General features: G+C 39.3%; 2 protein-coding genes across 2 annotated transcripts; both read right to left on the reverse strand.

Annotated features, from left to right (window-relative positions):
• Nucleotides 1-235: 235 nt before the first annotated feature.
• On the reverse strand, nucleotides 236-7445 carry zgc:77375 (uncharacterized protein LOC402927 homolog). The gene is made up of 9 exons (XM_056388779.1): nucleotides 7389-7445; nucleotides 6605-6796; nucleotides 6019-6131; nucleotides 4910-5018; nucleotides 4667-4685; nucleotides 3905-4079; nucleotides 3578-3754; nucleotides 3150-3327; nucleotides 236-2936 (listed from the first exon to the last, which is right to left on the reverse strand). Exons 1-9 carry the CDS (start codon nucleotides 7443-7445, stop codon nucleotides 2739-2741), a joined length of 1218 nt encoding a protein of 405 aa, XP_056244754.1. The 3' UTR covers nucleotides 236-2738.
• Nucleotides 7446-10343: 2898 nt separating this feature from the next.
• isy1 (ISY1 splicing factor homolog) lies at nucleotides 10344-16203 on the reverse strand. Its single transcript, XM_056387351.1, has 11 exons — nucleotides 16071-16203; nucleotides 14503-14525; nucleotides 13681-13732; nucleotides 13431-13496; nucleotides 13058-13100; nucleotides 12528-12640; nucleotides 12136-12253; nucleotides 11922-12044; nucleotides 11280-11392; nucleotides 10995-11084; nucleotides 10344-10557 (listed from the first exon to the last, which is right to left on the reverse strand). Exons 1-11 carry the CDS (start codon nucleotides 16071-16073, stop codon nucleotides 10450-10452), a joined length of 852 nt encoding a protein of 283 aa, XP_056243326.1. The 5' UTR covers nucleotides 16074-16203; the 3' UTR covers nucleotides 10344-10449.
• Between the last annotated feature and the right edge of the window lie 93 nt (nucleotides 16204-16296).

Below are 16296 nucleotides of genomic sequence, written 5' to 3' on the forward strand. Positions count from 1 at the left end.
GCAAGTGCAACACATTTGTGGGAACTCAGCTGCTGGATGAGTCAAAAAATGTAGATTAAATTTAGTTAAACAAGAAGGTTCCATGTTGTTTCTTTTGTTTAGTTTGTTTTTATTAAATCTTTTAATTGTTCAATGCTTTAATTTCAGAAACACTGACAACATTAAACTAAATTGCAGTAACATCTGGAAAAAATTAAGGTGTTCTGTGCATTACCTTGTTGTAACAGTCTTATGAAAGATATAAAGGTTTGATCTTTACCACAAAATTTTCACATTGCTAAATAAGTGAAGGACTTAAGAAATTTCATACAGTGAAATTTTTTAGAAAGTTTTAAAACAATTTTGACGTAAAGACATTTTCTCTGGTTAAAAACTTATGAATTTCTCTAAGACTTTAAGACCATTAAAACGTTTTTTATATATATGGTCTGTATGTGCGTGGTATAAAGATGAAAATATTTTTTAAAATGTAAAATTCCGTATTCATATATTCCATAAGTTACAAATGAAAGGAATTTACGTCATACATACGTCACAATTGAACTCTAACCTGTAACAATCTCACCCTGAAAATGGATGAATTATCAATATTAGTGATATAATGTTTTCATCTGGGTTTTAATATTTTTTTTTCTTTGGTTTATTTTTTAATCTTTGTGTTGCACTTTTATTCATTTCACAATGTGTTTTTGTTTTGTCATGACCAGGTTACAACAGTATGATGTTTCTATGAAATACAACAGTAAAACTGAGTTAACAGAGGAAAGAAATTTGTTTAAAAAAAGTTACAACACAAACACATTTAATATGAACTTCTTGTTCAGTCAGTATTCATCTGAGCCTCTATTAAAGTATAATTTCTATTAAAGTAGAAGTTCTTTTGACAGATTTTCATATGTTTTTATTTTATTTCAGCAAAATAAAAACTTCAGATTTTTACAGTCCACAAATAAAATCATAACATTACATTAATGGTATATATCAGACACGAATCAGAGCACCAGCAGGTTTACTGTTAGTTATTAATTACCAATTAGGTTATCATAAGTTAGGTTCTTAGTGGTCAAAGTAGTTAAAGGGTTAAACTCTTCTTGGTGTATAAAAATGAGCTTGAAACATTCTGCAGTATGTCTGAGGTCAGAGGTCATGGTTTAAACTCAGCTCGATGGTCAGGTGTTCACAGGTGTTTTGAAGATCTGCTGAACCCATTAAAACCCAAAGACCTCCTCCAGAACATCAGCAGTCAGCTGAGACCAGGTGTCAGGATGATTATTCAGGACTGGAGGTCTTTCTCAGTGCAGAGCAGCCAAGGTCAGACTCACGTACATACTCACAAACATGAATTTGAAGTCAGGAGTCTAGACTCTCAGGGATGGGAGGAGTAGTTTGTACCTGGGAGAGCAGTGTTCTCACTGACATCAGCTGCTCAGCTTCACCTGTCTGTACCTGACGAGTACCTTTCTGACCTGACTGTACCTGACTGCACCTGTCTTACCTGACTGTACCTGACTGCACCTGACTATACCTGTCTGTACCTAACTGTAACCATCTGACCAGACTGTACCTAACTGCACCTGTCTTACCTGACTGTACCTGACTGACCTGACTATACCTGACTGTACCTGACTGTAACCATCTGACCAGACTGTATCTGACTGCACCTGTCTTACCTGACTGACCTGACTGTACCTGTCTGTACCTGACGAGTACCTTTCTGACCTGACTGTACCTGACTATACCTGACTGACCTGACTTTACCTGACTGCACCTGACTATACCTGACTGACCTGACTGACCTGATTGCACCTGACTATACCTGTCTGATATGACTGACCTGACTGTACCTGACTATACCTGTCTGTAACCATCTGACCAGACTATACCTGACTGACCTGATTGCACCTGACTTTACCTGACCGACCTGACTGTACCTGATTGCACCTGATTGTACCTGACTGCATCTGACTATACCTGACTGCATCTGACTATACCTGACTGTTCCTGACTATACCTGTCTGTACCTGACTGTAACCATCTGACTGCACCTGACTGTAACCGTCTGACCAGACTGTACCTGATTGCACCTGACTGACCTGACTGTAACCATCTGACCTGACTGTACCTGACTGTACCTGTCTCACCTTACTGTACCTGACTGTACCTGTCTCACCTGATGGTACCTGACTATACCTGACTGACCTGACTGTTCCTGACTGTAGCTGTCTGTAACCATTGGACCTGTCTGTACCTGACTTTACCTTCACACTAAATAAGAATAAAATTTACACTGTATAAATAATATCAAAGATAAGATCACTGTAAGGAATTAAATCAAAATATCTAAACTCTACAGAGACATCACACTGTTATAAACAGGATGATGACCAAGCACTAACATGTTGTGAATCTAAACAGTCTGACCTGAAAAATATCACAACTTAATAAAGTGACATAAAAACAGGCAACTCTGAGTTTAACTCAAAATCTCTAAACCATAGCTGTCACACAGTCAACTCCTAATGTATCTTGAAAAACAGACAGAGTGAGATGTCTTCAGATCATCTGGACTTAACCTGGTCAGGTGTCAGGAATCAGAGGTCAGGAGTCAGAGGTCAGACCTCAAATGCCAGGTGCCAGAGGTCAGATGTCAGATATAAGGTGTCAGAGGTCAAATGTCATGTATCAGAGGTTAGCCGTCAGAGGTCCAATGTCAGGTGTCAGAGATTTGGTGTCAAAGGTCAGAGGTCAGGTGTCACGGAGTCCTCTTGTTGCAGCAGCAGGTCGACGGCAGACTCGACGTCCTCCACCACGTGACTTGGTTCCACCAGGTCTGGCTCCAGGACCAGGTCTCTGTGACCGTGGAACACTTTCTCCGTGATGGTGCCACTCTGGTTGCTAGGCAACGGGGAGCGAGGGTTATAGACACCTGTGCACACCTGAGGACAGGTAGAGCAGCTCTGTGTTAATGACAGACCTCATTCATGTTGTTGTCAGAAGGTCAGTGTCAGTCTACTGTGTTATACTATTGTACTGTAGCTACTGCATCTTATTGTTGACCTACAGTAAATAACCACTGAAGAAGACAATTACATGTTGTTGAAAACTTGCTGTTGTATCTGTAGTGAAGGTGTTTGAACATCTGTACGTACCAGTATGGAATGACACTGAGCAGCAGCAGACACTAGCTCCTCCTCTGGGACCACCATTGTCACCTGACTCCCCGTTCCCTGGGCAACAAACTTGGTGCTTGTTGTCATGGCAGCGTGCTGCTGCACCAGGTAACGGTTGTAGAGGTTAGCACCGTAGATGTCTGTCATCAGGTTGTCACTAGGTAACAATAGGAAGATCGTTTGGTTACCAAACAGCATTGACAGCCTTACAGGTTGTTGACAGTAGAGTTGGGACCAAATCTTTGTTTCTCAAGTCACAAGTCTCAAGTCTTTCCACTCAAGTCCCAAGTTAAGTCTTGAACTTTGAGTTGAATCCTAAACCAGTCATAATGCACTCTTCACCAATTACAGATACAGATGGTTCAGTGACCCGACAGCGTAGACAGTGTTATGAACAGTTTGGTTACCCGACAGCGTAGATGGTGGTTAGCTTGCGGTTGGGGTTCTGCAGCCTCAGCAGATGTTCGGCGTACTGGTAAGTGAGCAAACTAGGTTTTCCGAGCAGTGCTTGGTACTGCAGCTCCCGACCCGTCATCTTCCTATAGACCGACTCCAGACACAGCATGAACATCCCATGACCAAACCTGCAGTAACACAGCAGGGCCAAAACTATAAACACCACCATCCCGACAGAAGGGTATATTGATCCTAGGCTATACTACTAACAAAACATGTTAACGAAACTGATCAGTTATTGAAGTATTGATTTTTTTTGTTTTTGTTTTGTCAGTTACCGTGGAGACGGGGCCTCGGCCATCCACATCAGGTCCATGTTACAGGCGAGAACTGGTAGCTGAGCTGACAACTGAGCGTCATACTCACAGCCGGGGCTGCCATTGGTCAGGAGCACGTCAATCAGCAGTTGCAGGTTGGTCTCCCATCTAATTGGCTCTCCGAACAGGATAATCGCTATGGCAACACAGGAAGTCAGTGAGGAAAAATCAACAAAATAAAAGCGAGGAAAACTAAAGGGATAGATAAGGTGCTGTTTAATCATATTTTTCACCGTCATACTTTATTATTCCCTTTAACCTGTTTGATTAAAATTCAGCTCATTACTTTAATTTTAAATTATATTTATGTTTTTTTGTGTGTACATAGGCTATGTATACTTAACTTCTTTTGCTGTTAAAAAGTCCAACATAAAAACATTTTCTAATAAATAAACATATTTCCATACCACTCATTCAACCTTTATTTACACAAGATGAGAACATACCAACAAACTATTTAACTATTTAACTTGTTTGCAAAGATTATGGCTCTAAACAAGACAAAGTGTAGATACAGTAAGAAGAAATAAAGAAATCTGAATATTGTATATCAACTGTGAAAGCTTCACTGTATTAAAGAAAAGGATTATCACTGAAAGGTCAAATTAGTATTTATCACTATATGAATTAGATGGCGAGACAAACAAAAATTAGCTGAATAAAAACAAAAATATTAAAATAAAACAATGAACTCTGTTGTTGTTGTGTGTTTGTAGTAGTTACCTTCTATTTTGGGAAAAGTCTGCAGAAGAGACGACTGAAAGAGAACAAACACTGTTAAATCACTGATACTGATGAAATGTGGATTTTCACTGACATATAATCAAACATAAAAGAGTACAACACAAATAAAGTTTGTCTCTTTAAACCTGCTCCTGTGCAGTTGAGGCTTCACACCCTGTAGTCAGTATTAAGGACGCCAAAGGGTTAAAGCCCATTTTGATCTCAGGACTAGGACTGAGTCACAGGTGCACTACTCACAGGTAGTTTGGGTCGCCTGTTGTGATCCACCATGTCCAGCAGAGGGTGATGTTCTCTGAGCTGCTCGATGTTCACCACTTTCTGAAAACCTAAACTGACGATGACATGGTCAAGGCTTCAACACGCCAAACCGCAAATCATGAACAGTGACAGAACTGTCAGTGTGTTTTTCTGTGTTCTGTTTCTCTATGTCATATTTTTCAGATCACAGGGTTTTTTTTATCATAAAGAGACAAACTGAGATCATAAAGAATCACATATAAACACAAAAAGCTGAACTTATATACAAAGTTTGAAACATTGAACACATGTTCAGTCCTCAGAATAAAAACACTCATATCAACACAAGCTTCACTGTTTCACAATTCTCCAGATTTTAACATCATTATCAGGTGAAACAGAGCCGCTGATTACTGCAGCACCACTGTCATCATGTGCAATTGTAAAACATCAGTGAGAAAAAGGGGAAAAGGAATCAAATTTATCTTCTTCTGATTCCTGCCTGATTACTAAATTCTGGGGTTAATAATTCTAATATTACTGCAGTGGTATTTCATATGATTACAAGTGATGTAAATATGTGATGTTTTGTGTGATTAATAAAAGCTCATCTTGGTGATCAGACCCTTTTATGTTAAAATGCAACATTTATATAATGTGATTAAGATGTCTTTATTTTGTATGTTCACTGAGATTTTGAAGCCAGAATTAAGAATTCAGCATTTTGTGAACAGAATTTTTAAATGTTGATTTAAAAATTGGGCAAGCCGCTTTAAAATATTGTAGTAGTGTTTCTCTTGCTCACTTCATAGCCTACATTCAGATGTCATAACATTTATTTTCCAGGCTCTGTAAAAAATTTTATAAATATAAAACCTTTGTGGATAAAAAATTCATGCCACTCAGCAAAAACTGAGCCTGTTTGAAGTTGTAGGTGTCCCGTCAACAGTTTTACAGATGCCTTGTTTATAAAGGAGATCTATTTCGAAAATGCGTTTAGTGGGGGCACCACATCACAACTATTGATACAGACATGATTCATGATCTGTGGTTGCTGTGAACCTCTGATGTCAAAGGTCAACTGGGAAGGATACGTGTGGGCGATGTCGGTCACTGGTCCTTGTCCTGACACCAGGACACATTTATCATGGAAACTCTTCAACATTCGCAAAGGACTGTGGGAAAGAACCACCTGCTCAGGAGCGATCTACAGAAAGAGAGAGGTCACATGACTGTGATGGTCCAATCACAGCACAGCAAAACAACGTTATGAATAAAACACACAACAAAATATACCATTAAAATAAAACAAAAATTTAATTTAATAATAATTTTTATGAATTCAGTTCATTTAATCATTGCATACAACTTTATTAAATAAAAATTGATTCAAACAAAAGGTAGAACCAAACAAAATAATTACAAAAGAAAAACAAAAAAGAAAAACAAATGGACAACTACATTTGACAAAAATGTAGATATGATTCTGTCATAAACAAGATCCACATCAATGAAAACAGAAATAATGCAACATAATTTTAAGAAATAATAATTCAATAAAAAAAACATGAATGTAAAAAGTCAACTATATAATAATTCCTCTTACAAGAAAGCAGATGTGACAATCATGTTTTCACCTATGAAATTAACCTGTCTCTGTCCTCCACTTATCCGTCTTACCTTGACGTCCAGCAGGCGAGAGAGCTGTTGGGCCTTGTGATGTCTCTGACAGCTTCCTGCGTTGGTGACAAAGACGACAGGAAGCAGGAAATTATTGTTCCGGTCCAGAAGCTTCCGGAAAGCTCGTCGAGCAGCTGGGATCACTTTGCCACCGCGGAGCAGGACGCCGTCCACATCAAAGAGGATGCCCGCCTGGTGGTGACAGACAGGTGAGGCAGAGCCAAGCGAGAGAGAGGCAGACAGGTAAGACAGAGACAGGTGGTAGAGATAGAGAGAAAGGTGAGAGAGACAAAGCCACATGAGACATGTTTCAGTCATTTCAGCACATAAATCATTCTCTGGCACTAGTTCGTTTTCACTTATCAACTCATTACATCTTATTCATTAAAATCATTGTTATGATGATTTAACAAAAAAGATGTTTAAAAGATGTTATGCATATGTAGTACATGTAGTACAATTGTTAGAAATAATCTGTTTTCCCCGTTATTAGACTCAAGACTCAACAGAAGTTTACTGTTCACCCATCCATATACAGGCACATAATAAGGACTAACTTTTTTCCTATGGACATTTCATTTATTCACATCTCTTATCTAAGTTCACTCACTTACATCTTACTTTCCAACTTAACCGAAACTTAAATTGATCTGTAACAAACTCAAAACCCCAAAACCCAAGTTAATGGGGACAAAAACTAGGTCCCGTCAAGGGAGGGGAGTCCCCATAATGTCAGTAAGTTATCAGGTTTATGTCCCTATAAAACACACACACACACACTGACCTGTCTGCTGGTCGACATGTATCTGACCGTCTGCTGCAAGAAACCTCGGCACCACATGACTGGTCTGTCTGCAGAGAGCTGCCGTGTGCTGCTCATTTATACTCACACAGCTGTGACATCATCAGGGGGGGGCCGGGCTACAACATGACAGTGATGTCAGTCAGATAAACTACAATACATTTATTTATCAATAGATACAGTCTGTTGTTTGTCACTGTGGCAGCATGCTGAGTCCCATCAGCAGAACACAAACAGCTGATTTTACTCCCATCGGCTGACAAAGTAAACAACAACAACAACAACTAACTGTCACAGAGCAGACAAAACAGAAGAAAAAAGAAACAGGAAACAACCTCATGAAGTCTCTACCTCAGTGGGAGTGGTTCGCAGCAGAGACCAGATCTCCCAGCTGTACTTGTCTTCACTGGTTACCAGTAAAATAGATTTTACTTTATTCTTTTGTTTTTAAAGCTCTGCATGAACCAGCACCAGGTAACATCTCTGAATCCCTCAGATCTGCTGACCAATCACAATGTGTTCTCTGTGCAATGATGTTTGTTGTGATTTTACACCAATATTCTACACTTTTATTAAGTTAGATTCTCTTTATAATGTGTGTTTGATTCTAATCATCAGTCAAATAAACTTACATATTAATCTCTGTGTAATTCACTTTGGGTTTTCAGTAAGCTCCAAGAATAAACTGATTGAATCTGTGCGGCTCCGCCCCCTTTAGCCCTGATTCTTATTGATTGATGAAATTTGAAAAATCCAGATGTTTTTCCCTTTAATTGTCACAGAATCTGTTTCAAAAATCCGCTGGGTATGTTATACCGCACCAGTCAGTCCCCCCCTGTTGGTCTGATCTAAATATCTAAAAATATGACCAGGTATTTGATCATAAATCAAAGAATTGGAAAAATTGAAACGTGGCCTGATGATGGGGCTAGATGACAACGAGGAGGATCCGCAGTTATTCCAGTTCATCCTGAGGGGAACATGAACGTCAAGCTAAAAGTATTCATGACATTGAAAACTTACATTTGTTTTATTTTTCATTTTAAGCAAACAGAAACCCGAAAATATCACAATACCTTGTACATGCAAACAAACAACAATAAAAACACACAAACAAAGAACTTATTATAACAAGTGGATACAAATACATTAGTCAAACTACATGGTTTATTAAAATAAGACACTTTAATTTGGTAACATTCCCTTTCTCTATGTCGTTCCTAAGTCTTGATAAAAAAAGTTTCAGGACTTTAGAGGCGTCAATGCTACAGAGCCATCCAGCTGCAAAAATTGAGTCAACACTGCAGAGTAAAACACACACACACACACACACACACACACACACACACACACACACAAGCTGCTGATTAAATGTGGCTGATGGCAGTTTTCTCTCACATGACATCACATGCAGCGTTCAGCCATTAATCAGCCAATCACATGCTGCAGCAGGCTGCCACCAATCAACCAATCAGCTGCCAGATTGAAACCACATGATGAGACACAGAGATACTCAGAGGAACCTGAGGAACGAGGACAGAGACACAGATTTTCATACAGTGATTTGACAACACTGTGTCCATATGTTGGGATGCAAAAAAAAGAGAAACTCTTTGGATTTGAATAGAAACCACAGTCACGTATATCAATATAAATATGTAAATATGTTTTGACACAATGTAAACACTTTATACTTAATCCTCTCAGTCTCAGAAGATCAATCAGCAGATCAATCAACATATCAATCAGTTCTGTCAGTTGTAAAGTCTCTCACAGATGTCACTGGTTAGTTGTTACTGTTCTGTAATCAGTTCTCAGACAGAGCTTCACCCTCATAAAAAACGACATTATCTATAATGTATAAATATAAATAATGAACATAAAACTATTCCCATGAAATAAATCTTCATTATTCTGAAAAAGTAAACTAAAGCTCACAAGACAGAGCGGCTGAGGACTGGGTCTGAATCTGAAAACTCTTTTATGATAAAAAGACAGAAATAGAAATAATATTTGAATGGAATAAAAAGCTCAGGATTCAGGTGTGACACCTGTTCACCTGTCTGATACTGGCTCCTGACCTGTGGTGGAAGAAATACTCACAGCCTCTACTTAAGTAAAAGTATGAATACCACACAGTAGAAGTGCTGCACGTAAAAGCTGTTAAATGTACTTCAAAGTATCAAAAGTAGAAATACTCACTGTGCAGTAGAAAGTAACATTATACTACATATAATGTTTTTGGATTCTTACTGATGTATAAACATAAAAGCAGCGTAGTCAGTTGAGATGGAGTTAATTTCTCCTGTTGGGAAGTTTAATCCAGTTTATTTTATAAAACGAGTTACTGCAGCTGTCAGATAGATGCAGTGAAAAGTCAAGTATTTATCTCAGAAATGCAGCCGAGCAGAAAAAAGTTAAAACTTTACTTACGTACAATGGTTGAATTAATGTACTTAGATACTTTCAAACACTGCTGCTGTCACATTGTCAGGGATTTAAATAATGTTAAAGTCTCTGCTGTGGTGTCAGCTGCTCTCAGCATGGAGACAAATTCATATAATCCTCGAATCAGAGCAGAAAAACGTTGTTGCTAAGTGACAACTCCAGGTATTTAAAGTGGAAAATTGATGGTGGGGAGTACAACTGCATGTGTTTTACAGCAGTTTAAAGCCTCGAAGTGTCTGCAGAGGGAGCTGTGTGAGCTCTGATAAATGTCCTCAGGTGATGCGACCTGATGTGACCTCTGAATAATTCTGCAGCAATGTGAAAGAGTCAAAACCGACCAACACTGGTGCTTTGTGATTTTAGCATGGACAATACATGTGGTGGTTTCGTGTCTCTTTGCGTTCATCGGTTTCAACACTTTAAGTAGAAACAGTAGTTTACAAACTCTCTGAAAAAATGTCGGAGAAAAAAAATCAGATGAGAACAAGCTGAGGTTAAGAAAGTTTTAATAAGAAACAGGCTGACAACAAAAATGAGCCGATATTTACATCAACATTAACAGACAGACAGACAGACAGACAGACAGACAGACAGACTACATTCCCATCAGAGTCCTGGCCTCTTGACTCTGAGCCTGAAGAGTCTCGCTGGCATATCGCTGCAACAACTCCATCTTCTTCCTCCTGACCAGAGCCTCCTCCACCTGAGAGACAGACAGGTCAGAGAGGTGAGACAGGCAAGAGAGAGACAGACCTTTGTCTGTGTGTGTGTGTGTGTATCTTTGTGAGGAGTAATTTAGTTTTGAAGTATCGCTGTGAGGATACGTTGGCCGATCCTTGTCAACTACAAAGGTCTATTTCAAAATTCAGACATGGTTTTAGGATTCAGGTTAGAACCAGGTTCAGATTAGAACCAGGTTCAGGTTAGAACCAGGATCAGGTTAGAACCAGGTTTAGGCTAGAACCAGGTTAAAACCAGGATCAGGTTAGAACCAGGTTCAGATTAGAACCAGGATCAGGTTAGAACCAGGATCAGGTTAGAACCAGGATCAGGTTAGAACCAGGATCAAGTTGAGGGCCTGTGAAAGCATTATGTTAATAAGGGTCTTCACAAGTGTAGAAAGACAAACGTGTATCTTACCTCTCTCTGCGATGGAACAGGTACGTGTGCGATGAAGGTGACTCCTCCCTCCTCCCCTTCCTGCTCCTCCCGGCTCTCCTCGTCATCAGGCTGCACAGTGACACATAACAAACACACACATTTATTGACACCTGGAAACTCTTGGAGCGTATTACGAGTGTGTCGCAGATGACCTCAGCACTGACTGAAGATCCAGTGAGAATGATGTGACAGATTTTTACTTCTTGTCTTCAGTGATCAGGACATTATTGATTAAAGGATTATTCCGTCAAAGGGACGGCTCACCTCTTCGTTGTGGACGGTGTAGATGTTCTCCTCCTCTTCTTCCTCCTGTTGTTTCTCACCGGACAGACGAGAATCCTTCTCTGTTCTCCACTTCTGCACTGCCTCCAACACAGCTACACAAAACACACACAACACATGTCGTGAATTAGTGATTCTCAGTTGGCTGGTTGTGTATCAGTCACTGATCGACATCTTTCTCTCATATGAGACGACGACCATCAGAGACGACAGCAGCTTCATCTACAGTCTGACATTTTAATACCTGATTACTGAAACCTTCCTTATGCTTCCAGGTTCTTATCTGACTGCACTATAAAATAATCTGATTGGACTGTAAAACAATCCAATTAAACTATAAAATTATCTGATTGTCTTGTAAAATAATCTTATTATCTTGTAAAATAATCTGATTGGCTTGTAAAATAATCTGATTGGTTTGTAAAATAATCTGATTGTCTTGTAAAATAATCTGATTGTTCTCTAAAATAATCTGATTGGCTTGTAAAATAATCTGATTGTTCTCTAAAATAATCTGATTAGTTTGTAAAATAATCTGATTGGTTTGTAAAATAATCTGATTGTCTTGTAAAATAATCTGATTGTTCTCTAAAATAATCTGATTGTTCTCTAAAATAATCTCACCTTGTTTCTCGTACTGAGTTTCCAGAGGAAGCAGGACTCCGTCGTCTTCGTCTCTGTACCCGTAATATTCTGCATCTACGTCCTTCATCAGCTCCGCCCTCGTCTTCCTCAGCGCCGGGGCAGCTGAGAATCACATGATCAGCGGGGACCAGTCATAAGTGGGTACAGTACAAGTTTATATTATAATTTCATACAAACAGAAAAGTGTACGTACGCTCCTTCTCAAACAGCTCTCTGACTCCGGGCAGGTCTCTGGCTGCTCCAAAGTATTTATACCCCCTGTTTCCTGGAACCTCCTTCCCCTCGTGATCCAACATCCTTGGACCGACACGCTGAAACACAAACACGTCATCACCAGGTGATTATTTTTGTTATTGATTAATCTGATGATTACCTCCTTCATTAGCTGATCAAACAGTGTTGATAAAATGTCAGAGAGTAGTGGAAATCTATTCTAATCTATTCAAATTGCAGGTCGGGCCCCCAGCTCCTCCTGCCCTGATGATCAGACCAGCGCTCGTCTGGCAGCTTCGTCTCCGTCATGTGTGAATGAGAAGTGAAGCGCCAAGTGCTTTGTCATTAAACCTTATATACTAGACTACTTACCGCATAGTCGGGTCCTCCCAGCTCTTTGATCCGAACCTCCCAGTGACCTTTCTCTCTCAGCAGCTTATTGATCTCATCATTCAGATCCCGAATCTTGAACTCCCCCAGACCAGCTGAAAGGAGACAGACAGGACTCTTAACATCACTGTAATAAATGTTTTATCTCAGTATTCATCTCTCATGCACAAAGACGATTAAATCAGTTTAATAAACACTGACATTGAAATGTTAAATTGTAGAGAGGATTCTTCTCAAATCAGATCAGTCTATAAAAACTATTTTCACCTCGTACAACCTCAATAACAATCTGAACAGTGATCTCTACCTATATTTTTAATTTGAATGCATGGCAGCTCTGTGGGTGAATAAATGAATTTCAATTAAAACAAACAGCAGCAGAATTCACTCTGTCACAACATGAAATGATGAAAATGTCGTCAGTGAGGACTGATGTGAGGACTCAGTGTTAAAGTCTCTGTAACATGGAGCAGCGGGTCAGATCTACCTGTGATGGTCCGGTTTTAACTCACCGTTCTGGATCTGTGCTACTTTCTTTGAGATCTCACTGATGATCTGAAACACACACACACATTACACAGATATTTGAGTATTACTACAGTACACTGAGAACTACTACAGTTCAGCGAGTACTGAAGTGTTCCAGCAGTAAAAGTCATGGTTTTAACTACTGCTCTGTCTATTTTGAAGAAACCCGATTAAACAATCAGCTGCTGTAATACAGAAAAAAAGAGCTGAGGATCATGAGTACTTTAGTTTTTGGAGACAGAACCAAAAAATGTGGAACTGAGGGTAATACTAGAATCAGTATTGCAGTATGTACTACCATCAATACTACTCCCAGTACTACAGTCAATACTATCGTATGTAGTATATGGTACGTACCTGTCGTCTCCATTTCTCGGCTTTAGGAAGTTCACTGCACTCTGACGCCAGAAAAGGTCTCCTCTCCTACAGAGAGAGGGAGACAGGTCAGAGAGACGGGTCAGAGAGAGGGAGACAGGTCAGAGAGAGGGAGACAGGTCAGAGAGAAGGGTCAGAGAGAGGGAGACAGGTCAGAGAGAAGGGTCAGAGACGGAGAGACGGGTCAGAGAGACAGATGAGTCAGATAGAGTAGAACACAGAAGAATCTCACCTTGACTTTTCCCTCCTCCAGCTGAGCCTGTCTGAACCGAGCCAGAGCCGTCCTGAGAGACAGAGCAGAGGGACACAGTTAAAGGACAGGAGAACCTGACAGGAGAACCCGACAGGAAAACCCAACAGGAGAACCACAGTAGATAGACAGACGGGTATTTTATTATAAGGGCTGCAACTAACAACTATTTATATTATCAATTAATCTGTCAATTATGTTCTTTATCATCAATAAAATGTGAGAAAGTTGTGAAAAATATTCATCCCATCTTAACAAGCATATATGACAAGGGCACAGTGGAACCAGTAGAACCACAGTTTCACTGTTTTCTTATGTTAAATAGATAACATGATGGACCCACTAATCGAGAAAATTAGCAGATTAATCCACAATGAATTGACCTTAATGTGAGCTAACAGCTAACAGCTAAAATACGACACTCAAAATCCCTGTTTACTGCAATGAGCTGCCATCATGTGTGATGGTCTTCAGCCCTTCAGTTTTATTTTCTCTGGCTGTGTAACACAGTCACATTGTTCATAACTGAATGTTGCTGAATTAACACAGAACACATGAATGATTACTTCATCATAATAAACTCATCGTCCTCGTTCTGCTCCTCATTAGAAGACTCTAAATAAAGAATAAAGTGGGATCTGGCTGCTTTCTGGTTTCTTCAATACAAACTGGTGCAAAGTAATAGACTGATAGCTAAACAACCTCCAACTGTTAATAACAACACAAGCTGTTATAGTTCTGTTGGGATAACACACAGCAGGTGATATGACAGGTAATCTGCCTCAGGTGTACTTCTCTACTTACATGGCCTTCTCAGCGTTCCTCGCCTGCAGAAACAAAGACAAACAGTTAGGACACAATCACTGAAAATAATAAAAAATAATAATAACCAATAACACATTTCATGAATTTTATCTCATAATACCTTCTATTTCAGTACAAATGTGCACTATGATGTCTGAAATAAAATGAATTAAACTGAATGTTTATATGATTTAAGATTTCTTTATTAGTACCCAAGAGTAAATTTGTTGTGCAGACAAAGCTCAAACTGCCACACATGGGTGAATACATCATCTCATACTAGCTTTGTTTATTACTGCAATGGCTGCAGGTGCAAAAGTATTTGTACCTGCAGACTGATTCAATAAAAGCCAGATAACAGAGGGTCGTCATGGTTTATCACTGCTGGATTTCTGAGACGGAACAAACGCTGGCGTCCCTTTTTGCACATGGCCTCACAACTCTTCTCAAAGGTGAATTTAGGGTCTTCGACTGTCCTGAGATACTTGTAGCTTTCTAATGATCGTAGTTTCATAGCTTGAAGCACTATGATTATATCCTTTGTCTTTGATAAGTTAAACTTCAAGAAAGATTCATGACACCAGGTGCATCAATGATCGGGGCATGGCTGGACTCACTGTCATGTAGCAGGCTCACAATGACTGAATAATATGCAAATTTCAATATGATCCCATCACATGATTTGACTCCAGTCGCAAATTTGAGGACTTGTGACTTGCTTGACTAACACTGATGAAAGACTTTACGTTGACTTGGTATTTGCCTCAAAGAATTTTGAAACAGGATTGAGTGATTACTAGTGCAATGCATGCATAGTAATATAGACATAGAGATGTGTAGTAGCAGTAAAAATAATATGAAAGGTAATGAAGTGGGTGTTGAGCAGGATCATGGGGCAGTTCCAGGCTCTACATTGACAAAAAATGTCAGATATCACTATAGTAAAGTGAAGGCGTTTCCATTAATGTTTTCATTAATGTTGAGCATGAAACTCAACATTTCATGGCCAATCTCTTTAAAAATTATTTAATGTGGAAACTGGGATGGATCGGGACTCGCTTGACCTGAGCAATGAATTGACTTGTCTTACTTGATTTTAACCTCAGTAACTTGGGACTTGCTTGAAATTTGAAAGTTAAAACTTGAGACTTCCTCCCATCTATGCTGAGAGCTTTTTCTTGGCCATGAGTCTGTCTGGATTGTTTTTATTTCTGTCTAACTTTGAACTTTTCTCATAATGTGAATTTGTAGGTTGAAAATAATTAAATTCGATGCATTACTAACATGATTACTTGAGCATCTAAGCTGGAGGCTAATTCATATTTAACCGATCCGAACTAACTGAGACAGGCACACGAGAGATCCCACATCAGATTCCGTTTAAAAAACTGTCATTTTATTATAGAGTTTAAGTTTCGATGAAACTAAAACTTTTAATCTGCGGAATATCCACTGAAACAACTGCTGATGCTAACAGGCTAGCATGCTAACCGTTTGTGTATCCGAGATAAATAATAAAAAGGTAAATGAAAATATGAGTCAGACTGAAGCTGTGCTCCTGTGCTCACCATATCTGCTGCTGCGTGTTGTTTTAATCACGAATCCGGAGGAAAACTGATCAAACTTCAGCCTCAAACGATCAACACACGCCGACACTGACAGGAAGTCCGCCACTAGTTTCTTCTTCTTCTGTTTCCGGTCTCGGAACGGCTGGGTAGTTGTTGCTGTACTGTCTCCCACCAGAGGAGTCAGGAGTCATCATATATCATATCATATCATATCATATCATATCAT

The sequence above is a fragment of the Seriola aureovittata genome, chromosome 2 (genome assembly GCF_021018895.1).
Source record: "Seriola aureovittata isolate HTS-2021-v1 ecotype China chromosome 2, ASM2101889v1, whole genome shotgun sequence".
NCBI classification, from domain to species: domain Eukaryota; kingdom Metazoa; phylum Chordata; class Actinopteri; order Carangiformes; family Carangidae; genus Seriola; species Seriola aureovittata.

What these genes read in the sequence shown, in the direction of transcription:
- isy1 (XM_056387351.1), bottom strand. An exon ending in AGGAACGCTGAGAAGGCCAT is followed by an intron (nt 13,733 to 14,502) that starts GTAAGTAGAGAA and finishes TCTGTCTCTCAG; the next exon opens with GACGGCTCTGGCTCGGTTCA. An exon ending in AGTAGCACAGATCCAGAACG is followed by an intron (nt 12,641 to 13,057) that starts GTGAGTTAAAAC and finishes GTCTCCTTTCAG; the next exon opens with CTGGTCTGGGGGAGTTCAAG.
- zgc:77375 (XM_056388779.1), bottom strand. Translation starts at nt 7,445, where the DNA reads ATGTGGTGCCGAGGTTTCTTGCAGCAGACGGTCAGATACATGTCGACC. An exon ending in ACATGTCGACCAGCAGACAG is followed by an intron (nt 6,797 to 7,388) that starts GTCAGTGTGTGT and finishes TGTCACCACCAG; the next exon opens with GCGGGCATCCTCTTTGATGT. An exon ending in GCCGAGGCCCCGTCTCCACG is followed by an intron (nt 3,755 to 3,904) that starts GTAACTGACAAA and finishes GTGTTACTGCAG; the next exon opens with GTTTGGTCATGGGATGTTCA.